The 21,761-nt window shown below is 37.6% G+C and overlaps 1 protein-coding gene across 4 annotated transcripts in view; it reads left to right on the top strand.

Moving 5' to 3' along the window:
- Positions 1-12,838: 12,838 nt before the first annotated feature.
- Positions 12,839-21,761, top strand: part of LOC131074886 (uncharacterized) — a 138,631-nt gene continuing 129,708 nt past the window's right edge. For 2 of the 4 annotated variants that reach the window (XM_058011617.2, XM_058011615.2), the window contains exons 1-3: positions 12,840-13,019; positions 13,520-13,661; positions 13,887-14,009. In XM_058011617.2, the coding sequence (XP_057867600.2) occupies positions 13,608-13,661; positions 13,887-14,009 (177 nt within the window). In that variant the 5' untranslated portion in view covers positions 12,840-13,019; positions 13,520-13,607. Of the gene's footprint in view, positions 13,085-13,519; positions 13,662-13,886; positions 14,010-21,761 lie in introns of all 4 variants that reach the window. The other 2 variants (XM_058011618.2, XM_058011616.2) reach the window with 2 other exon arrangements.

The following is a 21,761-nucleotide window of genomic DNA, read 5'->3' as shown; positions in this document are numbered from 1 at the left end:
CCAACATAGGAAAAGAGAGGTGAAGACCCATGAATTTGCAAACGAGTGCATGATGGCATCAATATTCCACATCATCTGAAACTTGCTCAGGTTGTATAACCAAGACCGGGCGATCCATGGATCTCTCCAAGCATCCATTCACCTTTTTGACACAAATAGTCTCTTTAGAAGAAGAAGATCCTACCCCAGATTGGGGCTTACCAGACTGCACCCCACCACATGCATGCATTGCAGGTGATGAATCTAGCATCTCCAAATCCCCAACATCCACCTGCGTAGAAGAAAGCTCACTGTTCTCCATGAAAACCGAGAGTTCGTAGAAAAAAGAAACAAAAAGGACCAAGGGTTTGTAACCCCCAACCCAAACCCTGCCCACAACACTTCCCCCACACAACACCCACAATCTACACACAGCCCACTCCCCCTTCACAACCGAGCATGAAACCCCCCCCCCCCCCCCCCAAGCACGTAGAGAAGATCGACGAGAACGAGCTAGGGCATGCATGTCCTAGCTCGACCATAGCCCACGTGCAACGCCATCCAAAATATCAATCTTAAACTAATAATTAATAATTAAGTTTAAGATTAATTTTATTATTATAATTATAATTATGTAGATTTTATAATTAAATTAAGATTACATTCTTAAGAAAAATGTATATTTTCATTATATAATAGTTATGTTGTATATTATTTTGATTAATAATATAGTATTTTTATTAATATTTAAATTTTAGATTTTATAAAGTATTCTTAAGTCTATAACTGTAAAATTCAAACGACTACAAAATCCAACTACCCCTCCATACACTAAACCACCACATTAGTATCTAACACATTGTAACATTCCTCATATCAACCAGCTTCCTTGTTCATAAATACATGAAATATACCCCAAGGTTGCTACTACGGTTGGCCATTCATACAAAATTACAAAATATCAACAAAAATGGACACACACACACAAACACACACACATATGGACTATAAATAACCTACAAAGTATCTACAAAAAATGCCCATTTCCCTTACAAACTATTTTTTGGCTGCCCTAACAAGTCCATCGACCTAGTAATCTTCAAATTTGAACTTCGTATGTGTTTTCCCTTTCTGCTCATTCATCGCACCAACATCATCTCATTCCAGTCTTCATTCACGAAGATAATCTTTCAAAGCCTCTAGCCAATATGGGCTTCAACTTTCCTTTCATCCACATTACTCGACTGAATCTACCGAATAAAAGGTTGAAGTGATGGAATTTGATCTCCAATTTTTAACCAGTCACCCTTTAGTGCCATGAGACGTTCACCCAAATAAGCCCACTCTAGAATCAACCTCAAACCAAAAGTCCACTCCTCATCCACACATTCCTTTAGGACCCACTAAACACCCTTCTTGCTTCCTAGCTCCAACCCCCACACTACAAGCAATGAAACAATATCGATATTAATTTGATATTGGTGCTTTGTTTCCATAAATTCTTCCACAAACAAGATGTCCAAAATTTGCACAAATAGAGGATCATCATGCTTGGAAATGCTCGATAGTCTCTTCTTTGAGATTCAACCTAAAAATGCCAATTGTTGCTTAGTAATAACCAAGGTAAAATTCACCTCCATCCTGCAACTCTTCGCCACCAACCCTCTGCATGCCACCTTACACCAATTTCAAATAGTTGTGCAATAAAAATGACCAAAATGCCTTTAAAACAAAATGCATGTCCCATCACATTTAAACTACACACCTTTCCAATATGGTTGCTGCAATTGGAGGCATGCAACCCACCACTATTAATCAAGTTGGATCTCTTAGAGATCCTCCCAATAAAATTTTCTTGTCTCTTCTCTTAATGACAATGCCCACTTCGACAACTTGTCTTCCACCATATTTTCATTTCTCAACACATGAGTAATTTTAAAATCCTTAAAAGTTATTAAAAACTCACTTATAAGTTTATCCACCATATTTTCATTTTTCAACACATGAGTAATTTTAAAATCCTTAAAAGTTATTAAAAAATCACTTATAATTTAAAACCAAATGGAATTTAAATACATATTTTTTTGGTTGTTGTTGTTGTTTAGAGAATCGTCCTCCAAATGCAATTGTGATACTAATCATTTTTTGGCCATCTTGACTGCTAATAAAGTCGCTTGCATTTCGACTTCATTGTTTGTACTTTCCTTCAATCTTTTTAGCTCCGATTGCCAAAATATTTTTGTTCCAATCTCTTTCCACAAAGCCTATGCCTAAAGGGCCTGAATTCGCTCTTGGTGCTCCGTCAAAGTTGACTTTAACCAATCCTACACCTGGTTTCATCCAATCAACAACTTCCTTCCCTATGGAATCCAGATCAACCTCGAGAGGCCCATTAACATGCCAATGTTTATATTATATTATAATTATTAATATTATTCTATTGAAGTGAGAGTTATAGTTAATGTTAAAAAAATAAAATTAAAATAATATAATTTTTTTTTTAAATTCAAAATTGTAATAATTAAGAATTACAACAAATATTTTTATTACAATACTATAAAGGCAAGTACTAGCCACTACGTGACACTTATTATTATTTGTAATTTCATAAAAAGATATCAATAATTAAAAATAATAATTCAAACTTCAATCTAAATTAAAGATTAAAACAAAATAATAGAAATGAAAATATATCAAAATGCTAATATTAACAAAAAAAAATTAAAAATATTAATAATAATTAATAAAATTATTAAATTATTAAATATATTTATTAATTTTATTTTTTTGATAAAAGTGGATGAGACCACTGAAATATATTAATAATTTTTGTTTTTTACATGTGTCTGGTTCAAAGAGCACTGAAGGGAAAGAACCAGTAAGAAAACCCTTCAGTATTGCTCAAGAAAACATAAGCCTATCTACCCATTACAAAAAGCCCATAGGCGCCCAGAAATTCTTTCCAATTACATAACCAACCGCATTAGATATAAATGAAGCTACCTTAAAAGGCATATAGAAGAGATCTTATAAGAATGAATCAAGTGCCTTAAACCCAGATCAAACAAAACCGAAACCACCCTGTCTAAGAAGCACAAGTCTCCAATCCTCTGATTAGAATGAAACCCACAACTAGAAGAGAACCTATGATAAGTGAACCTGGCAAAACAAAAATGGTGAGCAAACATATAATAATCTAGATAAGGAGAAGGGAAGGATGTTGAAGATCCCAAGGAAGTAGAATAATACCCAGCCATAGGGTAATCCACAACAACAACCAAAAAAATAGCAGGAGGAGAGCCCATCTTAAACACCAATCTATTTGCATTTTCTAATTTCTCAAGAACATCCACCAACCACCAATTTTAACAACTCCTCTCCAAAGAAAATAGAGCATTTTCTCTCAGTGAATACCAGTACCAAAGAAATAATGGATACAAGAAGAACAACGACCATCCACCAATATAAATAAAAGAAACGGAAACAACCAACCCCGAACCATGGAGAGACATCGAAAGAATGATTAGCCCCCTAAATCATGAAACAAGAAGCTCACAAGAGAAGTGAGCAATCATAATGAGCAGAGAAAAATAGGAGATCAGTGGGTGATGACCAACCAATGATGAGGCATAATCATAAAGAAGAAGCACAACCCCATCTCACATCAAAAGAATGATAAGCACACCAAATCATGAAACAGGTAGCTCGCAAGAGAAGTGAGCAAACATAATAACCAGAACGGAAATCATAGGGTGATGATTGAGTAATGATGAGATATACTCATAAAGAAGAAGCACAACCCCCTCTCATTACCTAAGCACCAGTCGTACTGCCATCATGCCCGCACCTCAACACATAATGTGCCAATGACCATAAAGAAACAATGAAAATATACGAACACCATCCAACTTAGAGAAGCCATTATTACCAATCTCAATGCCACACTACAACTGAGATAAAAAAAATAATATGTGCCCAAACCAACCTAAGCATATAACATATTCAATTTGAACCCATGCAAAAAACCATAAACATCCAAACAAAGCGTGAATTAATCAAAATGGATCAAAACGATGTTGCCATGTAGTCACCAAACTCATATACCCAACATAGGGGTAAATTAATCCAAGGCACAAAACAAATGCAAACACAATAAAATACCAGCCAAGCAAGAGTAGTCACTTCATCCTCCATGCTCCATGAGGAGATACTTACTAAATATACCCACAACAAATATGTTGCCATAAGGCAGGACAACATCCTCCCTGTAGCCATATGCAAAAGAAAAATCACACCCAACAGGGAGTAGGAAGAAGACTGCAATACAAGAACTGACTCTCTCTACGAAAAGGAATGAGAGATAGAAAACCAGCAAGAGAAACCACCACATCCTCCAGGCTCCATGAGGAGATACTTACCTAAAATACCATCAACAAAGATGTTGTCATAAGGCAAGGCAAGGCAACGCCCTCACTGCTGATATCTGCGAAAGAAAACCACATCTGGCAAAGAAAATGAGGAAGGGTAAAGGTAAGACCCAGCTCTCGCTAAGAGAGAATCCTAATGCAAGAGGTTGGAATGTCCGAAGGAAGAACCTCTAAGAACTCAACACCCTCAGCAACATCCCTATTGGCCAAGAAATCTGCAATAACATTAATCTCCCTATAACAACGAGAGATAGTGAAGGTGGAAAAACACTCCAATTGCACAAGAATGCGCTCTAACAAGTACTATAAATGCCAAGAGAAACAATTTTTTGCAGAAACCGCCTGAAAAACCAACATTAAGTCTCCTTCAATAACAATGTATTTAATATTCAAAGAGATAGCAAGTTCAAGACCAAGAGATAATGCTTGAAATTCTGCTACATTATTAGAGCTCAGACCAATAGATTTTCCCACAACTTTAATAATCTTAGAAGAATGATAAAAAATTACCACTCCAATTCCAGATTTCCTCAGATTACCCTTAGAAGCCCCATCAAAATTTAGCTTGAAGGCGAATTGTGGGGGAGAACTCCATTTGGCCATCCTACGTTTGACAAGAGAAGATAAACCAACTGTTATAGCCCCATGAGAAGGCATCAAATGAAGTGAGCACCATTTCCAAGTTACCCAATTATCCTAGTGAGAAAAAGACCTCAAGTGATCCACATTTTTATGGATGTAAGAAATCACCACCTCACAGATGGAGGATTGGACCTTGTCAAGAACTTCTTCAAGTGATGTAGATTTATGTTTAAAAATCCTGGAATTCCTTTCCAGCCAGATACTCCAAACCACAATAGAAGGTGCCACAATCCAAAGAGATGAATAAAAAGAGGATGAATACAACAAGGGCCAAGCCATGAAATGCGACAATAGATTAGGGCTAAGAACATAAGTCTAGCCAAGCATTCCAAAGAGCCAATACCAACATTCCCAAGCAAAAGGACAAAGCAGAAAAATATGATCCATGGTTTCCATACAATATCCATAGAAAACACAAGGAAATACCGCAGTAATCCCAAGCTTGTCCAATCTCATCCCAGTGAGAACTTTATCCTAAACTACCAACCAAGCAAAAGACACCACTTCGGGAAGGCAAGCTGGATGCCAAAAAAACTTAGTAGGCCAGGAGGAGGAGGACGAAGAAGCCCGAGACAAAGAATTATACCCCTCTTTTACTGAATAAGAGCCAAAGGCACTCTTAGTCCAAACCAAAGTATCCTCTTTATCTTGAAATACAAGGGATCTTTTCTAGAGCTTTGCCATAAAAGCAACCCTAAGATCATTGTCAATGGGCAAAGGAGGAATATCCTTCCATTTAGCTACTAAATATGGACCTGCAGAATCAATATCAAAATAATCTGCAACAAAAACTCCCCAAAGATCCGATAGGATATCAGACAAAGGGGACCAGTCCCAAATGGATGAAAAAGCAGGATACCCATTTCAAACTTCATCCCAAAACCAAGCCTTTTCCCGTTATGAACAACCAAAGAAAGGTGTGGTAAAATAACCATTCTGCAAGAAACCATAAAGTTCCAAAATGTAGATCCCTTTGGAAGAGATGTAGCTGTGAAAATCCATTCTCTAGGGGTTCCCCTTGAATACTTAGCAAGCATAATGGAAGCCCATTTACTCAAAGGATTTGCATATAGCTTCCACACCAGTTTAGCTCCAAGGGCTTTATTCTGGGCTACTGAGTCATGAATACCCGCACCTCCTAGATCCTTAGGACGACAAATTTTGTCCCAAGCTAAAAGAGGAAACTTCTTTCTACCCCCAACGTTATCATTCCAAAGAAAAGACCTTAAGGAAACCTTAATATCCTGGACAACTTTAGGGGGAGCCTTCAAAATAGACATCAAATATGTAGGGATGGCATTCAAAACCGATTTAATTAAAAGAATCTTACCAGCCAACGTGAGCCACTTATGATTCCAGGAAGAAATTCTAGATGTGATCGCATGAACCACTTTATCCCAAAAGGAGGCCTTATCTGAGCCAAGGAAAAATGGAATGCCTAGATACTTACAAGGAAAGGTCCCTACTTGGAAACCCCAAAAATGATTGAGTCTATTCCTAACTAGAGGGGAGACATTAAAAAAGAAAACCTTAGATTTCAGCTCATTAACTTTCTGACCAAAAAAAGCAGAATATTCAGAAATAACTTTCTTTATAACTCTAGCTTCTCTCAAAGAGGCAGCACCAAACAAAAGCGTGTGATCTGCAAACAGGCAGTGGGATTGTGAAGAAGGAAAACCATCAATTTTGATGCCAGACCACAAACCAGATGTTGTAGCATTGGAAATGGCCCTACTTAATGCCTCAGCCAAAAGTATAAACATGAAAGGGGAGAGAGGATCCCCTTGCCTAATTCCCCGAGAGGAAGCAAAGAACCCTGAAGGAGAGCCATTAATCAATACTGAGAAACAGGCAGAAGATATGCAAGAAAACACCCATTTAATCCAACAATGCAAAAACCCAAGGTGATTCAAGACAACAACAAGGGACTGCCAGTTAACATGATCATAAGCTTTAAGCATGTCTAGTTTAAGAATCATGGCCGAAATCTTTTGATGCGAAATGGAGTGCAGAATCTCATGAGCTACAATCGCACCTTCTGAGGTTTCCCTACTAGGCACAAAGCCACCTTGCTCCACTAAAACTATCTGAGGAAGGAGCTTAGCTAGCCTAACTGAAATTGCCTTGGTAAAAATCTTATATAAAGTAGTACACAGGGCAATAGGACAAAACTCTGAAAAAGAACTAGGATTATCCACTTTTGGAATAATAGCAATGAGGGTAGCATTAAGTTCTCTCAAAATCGTCCTATTCCTCCTAGGCTCTTCCAAGGCTAGCAAGATATCCTTTCCCACAAAATCCCAACACTTCTGAAAAAATAAAGCTGTAAAACCATTCGGACCTGGAGCCTTTTCCGGATGCATGGAAAAGACTACCCCTTTTATCTCCTCCAAATAGAAGGGAGCCATACGCATCTTATTATCCTCTTGATTCAATAGAGGAGGGATCGAATTAACAAAACATTCTCTAAGGTTACAGGCTCAGCCGTAAGCAGAGACTTAAAAAACCTAACTACTTCAGAGGCAATATCACCCTCATCAAGCAAACTCCTCCCATTAGAATCAACAATACACGAAATTCTATTGCATTCTCTTAAGCTTAGTAGAAGAATGGAAGAATTTGGTGTTTCTATCCCCCTCTGATAACCAAAGATCCCTAGATTTTTGCCTCCAATAAGATTCTTCCCTTGCCAAAATCTCACCCAATTGAGATTTCAAAAATTTAAACCTATCATAAGACATAGAGGACATACCCAAACTAAGAATACTCTTATTCACCTGCTCAATTTCTTCCAGAATCCTCGCCTTTTCACCAAAAATATTCTTAAAGTGTAAAGAATTCCAACTTCTAATTTTATTTTTTAAATAAGCTAATTTCTTAACAATTTGGTACATCCTTGACCCAAAAATATGTGGAGCAGAAAGCTACCATTGTTTTGACAAAGGCAAAAAAGATTGGTCCCTAAACCACATTGGCTCAAACTTGAAAGGAAGTTTCCTAGGAGCCCTATCCTCAAGAAGAGAAAACAATATAGGAAAATGATCTGACCCAGTGAAGGGGAGAACTGAGGAAACAGAATCCTAACCAGAATTAAACCAATTTTCCAAAACCAAAAACTGGTTCAGTCTTTCAGCAATTTGATAGAAATCTCTCTGCATGTTGGTCCATGTGAAAGGACCATTAAGAGGTTTACAATCTACCAAATTCAAGGTACTGATAAAGTGACAAAAATCTGAGATAATATACTTATTAGGGATGACCCCCCCATCCTTCTCATCTAGACAACAAATAGCATTAAAATCACCCCCCAAAATCAAGAAGGCATCTCACAAAGGAAATGCTACTGAGGCTAAGATCTCCCAGAGTTTCCTTTTTTCAAATACCCCAGTTGGGCCATAAACATTAAAAAGACAAAATTTAGAATTTGATACCCTACTCTTAACAAGTCCAAGCATCCAATTAGATGAGGAGGCAACCAAAGAGAATTCCACACAAACATCTTTCTAAAGGAAAGCAAGTCCACCGGAAGCACCTAAGGAGGAAGATGCACAAAATTTCCAAGATTTCCAAGAAGGAAATAACAAATCTGCAAATGATGAGCTTAACTTAGTTTCTTGCACCATCACAATATCACACTTCATTAATTCTAATTGAGACTTAATCAAGCGTCATGTGTTAGGGGAATTTAAGCCCCTAACATTCCAAGATATAATCTTCATTGACCTAGAGGGGAGGCTTCAACTCCCCTCATTTCACAAAAAGAATCCAAAGAGACCTTTCCCTCCATAAATGCCTTATGAAGACTCCTCTTAGAGGCCAAGGCTCTTGTAACCGGTGGGCTAAAAGGTTTTTTTGACCGCTTCTTTTTAGAAGACTCTAAAGAAGAAAGAAGGGTTGATTGAATGCCCGCATCAATTTCCAGCTGGGTCTTGACATGCTTAGGCTTCTGACCCCTCTTAGCAGGAGTAGTCAAAGGAGAAGCAGGATAAAGACTGAATCAAGGGTAAACCATTGAAACCCAAAGGTGCAATATCAATGGGTGCCTTATCCTCACCTTGATCCAATTCGCCAAGTTCAATGGAATCTGAAGGGACCCTAAGAACCAACGACACCAGAGTCCTCTCTGGATTAAGGATATCAAAAGAATTATTTGTAGGGAAAGCTGCCAAGTCATTCTCCAGTCTGCCTAAGTCAGCCAAAATTGAAGTAATTACTCTATTAGCTAAAGCAGAGTTTAGAGCCAAATTAGTATTGTTAACAATATCTTGTACCTGAGCAATAAGATGCTCATCCAGAACAATAACGAAATTATCAACCTCTAGGGGGTGCTCATCACTTTTCTTACCAATCAGAGGAGTGTCCTTCTCAACCCTCAAATCTTTCTCCAAACCCCTAGAATGCAAATAATATTTACCCGCATTCAAAAGACAATTGACATTATCCACATCCACACCAGAAACCTTAACAAAGCCGTCAACAGGAGAAGGAACAGAGCAATTAGGAAAATCTAAAATAACCCTAGATGAGACATTTTTAACCAAAGGGGGAGGAACAAAAGCCATATGAGATTCACAAACCCTTGCTTGATCCTTATTCCAAGAGAACAATTCAATATTTCTATCAATAGAGGAATCATTGACTCTCGAAACAAATTTAATCTTTTTCATATGAAAAAACAAGGGTGAATCCATAACCATTGAAGAAAGACCAAATTCCACAGAATCCCTAACAAGGCTTTGATGCCAAATACCAAAGGATGACCAAATATTACAAGATCTAGGAGGAGAAACATTAACAGCAAGCAAGACATAGATTTTGACCACAAACAACCCATCCTCGAACACAGAATGTGACAACAAAAAAATGCCAAAAGAATCCCCAATCCTTTTTAAAATATCAGATTCAACTAATTCGGAAGGCAACAAAGGGAGTATAAACCAGGAAGGGACCTGTTTAGAACCAACCCTAGAAGGCTCAAAAAAAGGTTTCCAAGTTTCCACAAAAATCAAGTTTTTTCGAAGCTAAAAAAACGGAACACTCAGAGCCTTATCCCTAGCTTCGACATTATCAAATGCAATAATAAAAGAATTTGCAGATAGAGCTTGGAAGTACAGGGTGCCATATCAGTGTGCATGAATCTTGCATTGAAGCTTTGAAAGAGGAACGGAATCACCCCAAACCTGGATAATAACTGCCAAAGCCTGAAGATCATGAGCCTTCTTTCCCAAAACAAAATCAAAAGTGTCAATCAAGGGAACCGGAAGCCAAACAAAATGCGGCTGCGAGGACAGATTGAGATTCGACAAAGGGCAAGAAGAAACCCCTAATTTTGGCTGCGACATACTTGATTTTCCTTTATTCTCCAAATCCTTCCGTGCCTTATTTTCAGGATGAGATGCCCTAGTATTTCGTTTGCCTGCTCGCCGAGCACCCAGAGTCTTGGAACCCAAATGTTGGCCCCACTTCCCCTGCTGATGAAAACCCCCCCAAAAATAAGCAGAGGTAGGGAAATCACGCCTGGATTATTTACCCCAAGGAAAACCCTCAAAACCATCGGCCACACCAGAGCGAGGAAGGCCAGAGGAAACCATAGAAACTGCCATATCCACCCACTTGCCGCCTCGAAATACCCATTGAGGCACATGATCAAATTTTCTGCCAAATGGGTCCTTGGGGGGAAGTGAATTTGCCACCGCTTCATCACCCCACAACCTGTTCATCTGCATGACACACTAAAACCCGAAAATTCGCTCCTTCGAAAAAATAAAACTTTTAACTAACAATACTAAAAAAATATTATTACTTACATATATATTTTGTAAAAAAGTTGAATAATAATAACATTTAAATTTACATATGATATATATGTATATATACATTAAAATCAATTGTATATGTTATAATCTAATAATAATAAAAATAAATAAAATTTTAAATATATAATTTATTATTTATGTATTATATTTGTTATTTATTATCATATAATAATTAGTAAAATCTGTAAAATAAATATGATATATTTTTTAAATATGTGCCAATTTTTTTATTTAATTAAATTAAATATATAATTTTAATAGTTATTCATTATATTTATTACTAATATATGTTCTAAATAAAATAAATCTAAAAATTTCAATTTAAAAAGTTTATTTTTAATTAGAACAACTCATTTCTCATGTTAATGATTATCTATTTAATAAAAGGAATTATTTGAATTGGAAAGCCGTATCTAAGTTTCTTCCAATTTCAGAATGGAGATGGTATTCATTTGGTAGGTTATGTGGTGAAACTACTCTTATATGTAGATGATCTTATACTAATCTAAAAACAACTCATGGTTTAAGAGAACATCTGAAGGCCTTAGAACACTTTTGTCAGGAGGTTGGGATGCAAGTGAACATCTCCAAGACCAAAATCATGATTTTTTCACTATGTAGAAAAGATAAGCAAATTACCTTTATCTTTGAAGACACTCACTAGAAATTGTAAAAGAATACAAGTATCTTGGGATTGACTTCCACTATAAGCTCAATTGAGAGATTTGTAGAACGAAAATGATACAAGGAGGTTGGAAAGCCTCATACTTACTACAAAATAGGTGCAAAAAAGCTGAGAATTGGAATTGGAAAACCAATAAAATTCTTTTTGGTTTGCTAGTTACACTTGTTGTCCTTTATGGTTGTGAAGTGTGGGGAAGCAACATGTCAAACTGCAGTTGGAGACAACTAGAAAGAATCCAAAAGCATCTTATAACTAACAATCTCAAAGTTAAATCCACAGTTCCATATGAAATCCTTTTGGCTGAAGCAAGAACTTTCCCATTGGAGGCATCTGCAATAATTCGGCTAATAAGCTATTTAAAGAAGGTTGAAACATGGATAACCATCATTGGCCCAAAATGGTAATGGAAGGGGTGCTAAGTCGTAGGAAAAAAACGTGGATGAAGTAGAACAACAAATGGTTGAACAAGTGGGACATCAATTTGCAAGAATGTCCTAACACTAATGATGGAATAAAAAGTTATATGATTGATAAATTTAGGACTGCCATGTGGACAAATCAGATTGGGCGGAAAAAAACATACTATATCAAAGAGTTTAACCCAACAAAAGATCATGGTGAAAAAACATATCTAGGGGCAGCGATTAAAGGGAAAGCGAGGATGTTGGTTGCACAATTGAGGATGGGATCACATCATCTTAGATGTGAAACCGACAGGTGGAAGATGCCCAAAGAAACTTGGGAAGAAAGAGTTTGCATTTTCTGCAATAAGGGAGCAGTGGAAATGGAATGACATTTCATCATGGAATGCACGACTTATGAGGATATTCACAATTAGTACAAAGATAGTTTGAAGGTTGACAATATGCATCAACTTTTTGAAGAAGATTGGATTAATCAAACAACCAGCCTACTAGTTAAGATTAATAACAGGGGATTCGACATGGAACAAAGTTTTAAGAGAAATTAAAGTTGGATTCCTTGGTCCCATAGACTGTTAAGTCTCGTGGACTCATAGACGTCATTAAAATCTTTCATTTCATTTCATTTCCATAAGAAAAAAATAAGGGTTGCACGTCTATTTCTTGCAGATTGGAAATAACCATAACAGTGAACAGAGGAGTTTTCAATTAATACAACGAAAATCTGACGGTTCAGAATTTTTGAATCGTTTTGCATCGTTTTCCTCCGTTGATTTTAAAAGTCACATAGTCATCTCATATGGCGTAAATATTTATAAAAAAGCTAAAAATAAAACCTTTCCCGCATAAGTCCGATATCCCTTCGCTAGAATAAATCATAATTGCAAAGCCCCCCTAAAACCCTAGTCTCAACGCAACACGCTTTTTGAACTCAAGATCTATAAATATCGAACAATACCGATTTCAGATTTTGAAGCATTTATAATTTAGCGATACCGCAACTCATCGTCAAGGGCAAAAGCTCAGAGGAGTACGAGTGGTTCAGGAGGTATTCCTGTCAAACAACTTCAAGAGAACTTGGCCGTTTACATATGATGATTACAATTCTGTACTGTAAGAAATTGTTTTGCGTTTCAGAAAACGAGAGAAAGGAATTTCCTTGAAACTGCATGATGATTTAACTCTTTCCTAAATGAGAAAATTTGATAACGTTTTTTAGCTTTTCGCGAAATAAATTGCAAATTTACAATGTCTAGTAGTCTCCGAGTTGTATTTTTTTGTAGCTTTAGTAATTTGATTTTCTTTGAATGCAAAATTCTGAGGAATTTTATTCCCATTACTGAAAACAGCATAAGAAATTTGTCTGTTTTTTACTTTGCCTTCCCTAGTTTATGGTAATTCCAAATAACGAATGATTGTAATGAAATGTTTTTCTGCATCCCAACATTCTGAATGATTAAATATGAAAGCAAAAAAAAGTTTAAGCGTTTATCTTAATCAGAGAGTAAATGCGTGCTTGTAAGAAATAAACATTGTTTTAATTTACAGCTGAAATTGGCTACTTGTAAGAGTTTTGAGGTATTAGACTTGGACACTCAAGCTCAAAGAAGAAATCTGAACTCGCTCATCGATAAAAATGGAACAATCTGTCAAGGGACTTAACAAAGGGCCTGGTGGGAGGCGCTTTGTGGTATGTGTTCTTCTCCTTACCATCCTAACTATCTGTTTTTTTGTCTGATTTTAGTTTATTTGTATTGAAGAGAGTTCAATGCTTGTTGTGGATAGGCTTTGACATGCACAAGCTTCCAAAAGTCCTATTAACATCTCAATCAATGATTTTTATCTGCACTTCTTAGAAAATGGCTTCTGTAGTTTTCGAATTTTAATGCCTTTGCCGCTTATTGGTTTTGTATAGTTCAAGAGCTTTGCTCAGCGCCTTGAAGAGGTCGATGTCGATGTATTTCGAAGTCTAGAGCCTGTGAAGTTCGAGCCAACTCAGGGATCATCATTTTTCCATGAAAACCTTGTCCGATGGCGGGTATGTCTTTTATAAGTCTCAAAGAGTATTGACTTGTTTTTGGTTTGGTGCAACTGATATATCTGTCTTTGTTTGAATTTGACGTAGCAAGGTAAATGCATAATTTTTTGGTGAAAGATGTGTAATTTTTTTTGGATATTATTTTGTTTTGAACTTTTATGAGTGCTGTATCAGTTCGAGGAATTCCAGATATGATTATTTAGTTGTTATCAACAAACTAATTACTACCGTAATTGAAGAGGGACATGACAAACCATCTAGTGGTGATGAACAATGGTCTGCATGATGATGAAATATAAATAGCTGGAAGTACGTAAAATCAGCTCTAGGTGGGAAAACATGTTTCTGAAGTTCAAATGATAACAGAAATCACTAGCATTGTAAAATGTTAAATTTTATGATATTTTCAGTCATGAAATTACCCTGCTGTGGATATGCCTGCTTCCAGATAACAAGAGCCAATTCTTTCCTGTAACTTAATAAATCATACAGGTGTCAAAAGAGAGCCAATGATTATATTATTCATATTTGGAACTGGAAGCATGAAATGTTCCACTCAGAAAGCCACTCAGAAAAACCAAAGTTTCCACTCAGAATAACCAGGTTTGTTCATAGTCATACAGATATCAGATATTAAACAGAGAGAATTCCAGATTTAAGGAACTTTAACAATTAACCATAAACTGATTTTCAACAATATCTCCAGTATAATCAGATTATTTTCAGAATAAATTTACAGTTGACATAGGCCCTTATAGGCAGGTTCAGTCATACAGTTGATACACCAATGCAGATTGAATAACCATGCTTAGTCCAGAAATAGCAGAAATAAATTAAATAGATCTAGCGATGGTCAACAAAACTTATACTAACTGGTTTGCCTTGGTGGAAGGTTCACAGGCTCCTTCAATTGATAGCTGCATTGCGACTTGGAAATGGTGCAATCAGGCTTGATAATGCTCAGTCATGGATCTGCTCAGATATTCACAGAGACAAGACTCTTTCGAATCTCCTCACCCTTTGGATAGTGCCCAAACCTGCAATAACACTCTGCTCAGGTGGCGGATAAACTCAGTGCTGTGCAGGAAGAGAGAATCAGGCAGTGGTATTGTCCCACTTGAGGAAATTACTGAAATTTTTGTCTCAGTAATATTTGCATTCTTGTAATGCTGTTTGCAAAATGAAATTTGATGATCTTCCTTGAATAATCTTCCCTTATTAATACATTTCACAACTCAGGTCGGCCCAAGATTGAAATAGCTGAATATACGTTTCACCAGTCAGTCCAAGCAAGAAATGGCCTACATATGTTATGCAAGTCGACCCTTGAAACTATAGTTAAAATTTTTAAATGATACTCATTTCCACATGTTATCAAAATTGGCCTCCGAAAGTCACCCTCTTACAAATTATTTAATAATTCATTTATTTATTTAATTAAAATACTGGGCTGGCCGACCCAGTCTTAAATCGAAGACATCACAGTCTTCCCGTCCCAAAATTGCTTGTCCTCAAGCAATTCACACCTGTATACCAAACCAATTGCCTTCTGCACATGTATGCCCAAAACAAACTACCAGGATCCCATATCAATCTCAGAATCACTGCTCTGCCACTCCACTGTGTTACTTTGATATAATTGTCATTAGCAGCATTGCCATTCTGCAGCATCCTGTGAAGCACTCCATCAATCATGCAGATCCCAATGACATTATATTCTTCCAACATGTTCTGTTGAAGAATACCACTATGCATCCTCAAGACAAGATAAACATTTCATCCAAACTCCATCAACGATCAATCTTGGAACAAAGGAGTTTGAATGTTTCTTGGCCCACCTCCATGTAATTGATGTGTATAATCATGGGGTTTTCTAGATAAACCTGCAATTCCTCTTCATGGCACTCAATCTCAAACAAACCAATCTTCACAACTTCACAACTAATATTTTGCATAGTATCGCATGGTCCAATCATTCTCATACACTATGAATCATCATTACATGATGCAATCATGTCCATACCTAAAATTTGGATTGATGTTTCCTGGACATTACTATCTTCTTTCATAGAGGAGTCCTCCTGTTTGACATCTTGAGATTGTTATCTTTCTTTCCACTCTATTATTAACCGCTTGTTTCTTGACCTCCTCTTGTGTTTCTGTACTCTTAACCATTTCAAGTTCCACCTTTGTTGCTTTTGAATATCTCTCTTTTTTTCTCCTTTGTCTTATGTAGTCATAAAGTCCCCCTTTACTTGGATTTATCCAGTCCAAACATCTCAAATAATCATCAAAAGGAAATACAGATTTGATTTGATCAGACGTCCCTAAATATTCATCAAAGATTTTGGTGGCTTCAAATGTGTATCTTTCCCGATCCCATCATTCCATTCCGAAATTCTCTTTGCAGGGCTGCTCCCCATATCTTTTTTTCCTTCGTCCCTTTGTTTGAAACTCAAAATATTCAATAAAGGTCGTATTTCAACGGATGACTGGACTTAAGTTCAAATATGATATATTCAGCATGATATCTTGCCACTTCTTTAGCAGATTCTTGTTGTTGTTGTTCTTCCTTTAGGGATTCTGTGTCCTGTCTTCCTAGTAATTTGGCTTTGAACAGTGGAAATAATGGCATTGAACCCATAGCCTCCCTTTGTAATTACTTGAGTTACCTATTTAGATGAAACAAATACTCACAAGCTGGCAGGAAAGGGGCTCTAATACCACTGAAATGTTCCACTCAGAAAAACTAAAATTTCCACTCAGAATATCCAGGTTTATTCATACTGATATCAGATATTAATCAGAGAAAATTCCAGATTTAAGCAACTTTAACCATAAACTGATATCCAACAATATCTTCAGTATAATCAGATTATTTTCAGAATAAAATTATAGTTGACATAGGCCATAATAGGCAGGTTCAGTCATACAGTCGATACACCATTTCAGATTGAATAACCTTGCTTAGTCCAGAATTAGCAGAAATAAATCAAATAGATCTAGGAGCGGTCAACAAAACTTATACTAACTAGTTTGCCTTAGTGGAAGGGTCGCAGGCTTCTTCTATCGATAGCTTGATTAATGCATTGCGCCTTGGAAAGGGCACAATCAGGCTCGATAATGCTCAGTCACAGATCTGCTCAGATATTCACAGAGACGAGACTCCTTTGAATCTTCTCACCCTATGAATAGCACCCAAACCTGCAATAACACTCTGCTCAGATGGCGGATAAACTCAGTCCTGTGCAGGAAGAGAGAATCAGACGGGTATCGTTCCCACCTGAGGAAATTATTGAGGTTTTTGTCTCAGTAATATTTGCATACGTGTAATGCTGTTCGCAAAATGAAATTCAATGATCTCCCTTGAATGATCTTCTCTTATTAATACCTTTCACAACTCAGGTCGGCCCAAGATTGAAATGGCCCAGAACATGTTTCACCAGTTGGTCCAAGCAGGAAATTATAGGAGTTGAGAAAATACAACACCACAGGGGCCTGAAGATCTTCTGCAAGCCGAATAACCTGTTACAAGGAGAAGCAATGAAGCAAAATCTGAAGAACATACAAAACAAAGGGAATATGCTCAAAAAGAGAGAGCTCAATATTCACAAAAACATGTAATGTGATTCTTACAATGAAAAGAAAGAACTCAACCTTTAATAGGTCAAGAAACCCTAAAAAGGGAAAACCTAGGTTTGCACATAATAATTAATTAAAACAATTAATTATATGCACCTAAAGTTAGCTTAAATGTAAAAGAGATAAAGGGAACTTAAATAATTAAACAAAGAATGTTTAATTAATCAAGTAAATACCCGAATACTCTAACACCCCCCCTTAAGCTAGACTTAGGGAGAAGCTAAAACCTAGAACAGCTACTAAAAGCAATAAAGATGGGTCCCAGCAACAAGGCCTGATCAGGTACCCAAATACAATGAAATCTCTATGAACCGGAGAAATAGAGAAAACCACATGGGAACAAAACTCTACTCCAAAAAGAGATGGAAGAACACCACTGAAGCATGAAGAACATGCAAACTCTGTCGAAGAATAACTGCTGATCTAAAGAACATCCACTGAACTAGAACATGACCAGGTAGAGAAGACTGTAATCTGCATGAGTGCCCTCAAATGACACTACTCGAATCAGGAGGCAAACAAGGCAAAACAACTGAAATCGAAGATACAGATGGCATGAGAAACCAAAGCCTGAAGAGCTGATCAATCGAACCACGGAAGCATTAGAACCAACAGGATAAACCTCCCCATAATGCGGAAGTGGGAGAGGGACAGGAACACTGAAAATGACAGCCAAAAACAACTGCATGATGAAGAACCAAAAACATCAAAGGTGCTGAGACACATCATCATGAGGCGAATGTCGTGGAAGGAACACTCACTTGACAAAGGAAGATGGCAAACAAAGGCAAACATCAACCCCCTCATGGCACTTTATCAATAGTGCATGTACAACAAGACATAAGATATGCAAGATTCCAAGTAAACAATGCATGATGGCACTTTATCTCAGTGCGTTTGCATAATTACAAGCTACAATGATAAGAAGACTGGAAATTGAAACGAGAATCAAAACAGAGACATCCTACTCAGAAAAGAGATCCCAAGACTTGAAACAACCACGATATCCACCAGAGTGCTGAAAAGCAAAAAAACTGAATAAAATATGCATGGAGCAGAATCTGGAAAAAAACTCATATTTCTGGAAAGTACACAGAACACACTTTCCGAAAATATAAATTTTTCAAAAAAGGGAGGTCGGATGCTCCTTCTACGTCTCCCGGAGTGCAAAAAAGAGACCTCACTTTGACTGCAAAAAAAACACAGTCAAACAGAAAAATTGGAATAAATTACCAATACCATGAGGTCGGCCTCGGAACCAGCTTTCCGACACCTATTTGTTCTCGAAAAAACAACTCTGTTTGCCCATTCTAGGGCCCTGGAAGTGCAAAAAAGAAGCTCGACTTTGACTAGTAAAAAACACAGTCAAACAGCAGATCCAGGAAAAAAATCCACCACCACGAGGTCCGGCTCGGAATCACCTTTCCAACGCCTATTCGTTCGCCAAAATCTGACTCCAGAGGCACGATCTAGGCCCAAAAAACCAACCCCCTCTCAAAAGGACTAGAGAGGAGGGGCTGGTGGTGCTCCAGGCGGAGGTGGTGCGCGGGCCGGGCGGAGGTGGCGCGCGGGCCGAGCGGCGGTGGTGCTGAGGTGGAGCGGAGCTCAGCCGGCGGTGGTGGCTTGCTGGAGCGGAGGAAGGTTGCCGGAGCTCGGAGCCGGGGAAGAAGTTGGAGCCGGGAGAGGCGCCGGAGCTCGGAGCCGGGAAGTCGCCGAAGCCCGGAGCCGGGGAGAAGTAGGGCCACCGGAAACCGGACGGAGGGGCCATCGGTGGGGCCGCAGGGGCCGGACTGACAGGTTTGACAGGCTTGTCAGTCCGGTACCCTGCGGTACCCAAAAAAAATGTGCCCCAAAAAATGTTTTTTTCTTAAAAAGAAACAAACTTCCCTTTTTTTTTTTTTCAAAATTTTTTTTAAAAGCAAATTTCGGCCTGCATGCCGTAAAAAGGCAAATTTTTTTTTAAATTTTTTTTCTCGATTTGCGTGCCAAGGTCGTACGCCCTGGATCTGAGAAAAAAATTGCTCCCAGAGGCTCAGGAACCAAAATAGGTCAAATTTTATATGACCATAGGGGTTTTCGGGCCTTCTGAGCACGATGGTGAGGTCCGTTTAGGCCCAAAGTGCTCAGAAAAAAAGCTCAAACCCTATGTACATAAAAAATTCTTGAAACCCCATATCTGCTTCCAAAACCAAAAATCTCAAAACAAGAACAGGTAGTTGCAGATCTAATGCTCTGATACCATATAGGAGTTGAGAAAATACAACACCACAGGAGCCTGAAGATCTTCTGCAAGCCGAATAACCTGTTACAAGGAGAAGCAATGAAGCAAAATCTGAATAACATACAAAACAAAGGGAATATGCTCAAAAAGAGAGAGCTCAATATTCACAAAAACATGTAATGTGATTCTTACAATGAAAAGAAAGAACTCAACCTTTAATAGGTCAAGAAACCCTAAAAAGGGAAAACCTAGGTTTGCACATAATAATTAATTAAAACAATTAATTATATGCACCTAAAGTTAGCTTAAATGTAAAAGAGATAAAGGGAACTTAAATAATTAAACAAAGAATGTTTAATTAATCAAGTAAATACCCGAATACTCTAACACCTGCATGCAAATAACCTGTCACAGAAAGAAGAGATGGAGACAAACAAGCAAGGGTGCTCTGAAAGCTGAAAAATGTATTCATCCAAAAAGAGAGATAAATTACAATGATGAATCCTTATAAAAGGATATTGTGCAACCCTAAAAGAAACCCTAATAGGTAAACATTTAATAATTAATATAATTATTAAATGTCACAAATGCAAACTAAAGTGAAATCTTAAGAGAGGAATAAAGGTAATTTAATCAACATGATTAAATTAAAACCTTTACTCTAACACCCCCCCTTAAGATGAGCAAAAGTGCAGTTACAAACATGTGCAAGAAAGCAAAGGTAACTACAATGCAAGAAAATAAACTTGGGTCCCGGCAACAAGGCCTGATCAGGTACCCAATTACAACCAAATCTCTGTAAAGTGGAGAAATAGAGAAAACCTCATGGGAAAAACTCTACTCCAAAAAGAGATGAAAGAAATAAATGCACTAATAATAGAAGGATAGGAGGTGGATAACATGATACCCCCCATAGACAACTTCTATCATATAAGTACATATACAATGGTCTCCATAGGAGAAAAAGAAAGAGACTAGAAGCCCCCCCCACAATGAAGAAACTCCTGTCGCACATATGGATGCCTGAGGTAGAATCCAAAAAGAGATCTTGAAGCGGCATATAATATTCCTCCCCTTGGGAAGAAATGGATCCAAAGAATGAAGATGAAGAAACCCTGTGAAGAGAGAAGAATCAATCTGTCTCAAGATGTGTGCCATAATAGGATGCTGAAGAATCCCTCTGTCTGAACTGAAACAAAAGATGGCAAATCCAAACTGAACTGAAGACTCAAAAACTGCAACCTCTGAATGCACAGATGATGGTGGGCTAACAGCTGGAATATGGCTGTCAACAAAGAGGAGCTGAAAATCCTCAAAGTAATCCTCCAAGTCTGCAATATAGGACTCTACAAACAAAGACGAAATGCCTGCAAGATAAGAATCCCAAGTAGCCATGTCTGAAAGATGTATGATGTCCTGCTTAGCTGAATCAATAGGAGCCAAAGAAGAGGCAATATCAAACTGATCAGGAACAAAAGGAGATGATGTGGATACATGTATAATCTCAGTCTGAAGAGTAGAACTGTGAGACAATCCTCTGATTCATCAGAATATGTAAGGGTGTCTAAATATTGAAGTTCCTTTAAAGTATCATGATCAAAAGGTGTGTTATCTCTCCAACCAATGGGTACAAGACAATCTGAAGCAGGATCCTTTGGGAATGGAGAAAGACTGGGGTCTCCATAGATCTCCCAAAGACGTGTCCAAAGTGAGTGAGGACAATCAATGCCCGATATAGCCCACACAGTGTCAGAATCAACACTAGACAAAATAACTCCTACTATGTGATTTCTAATGATATCCCAAGCTAGTTTTCCCTCTAAAGTTGCTGGTTCAGGTATGAGATCATACAAATAAGGCAAAATATTAAGCCACCTACAGTGTGTAAG

The sequence above is a fragment of the Cryptomeria japonica genome, chromosome 1, assembly GCF_030272615.1.
Source record: "Cryptomeria japonica chromosome 1, Sugi_1.0, whole genome shotgun sequence".
Classification (NCBI taxonomy): domain Eukaryota; kingdom Viridiplantae; phylum Streptophyta; class Pinopsida; order Cupressales; family Cupressaceae; genus Cryptomeria; species Cryptomeria japonica.
The sequence above is the reverse complement of the archived record's forward strand: the minus strand, read 5'-3'. Positions and strand labels throughout refer to the sequence as shown.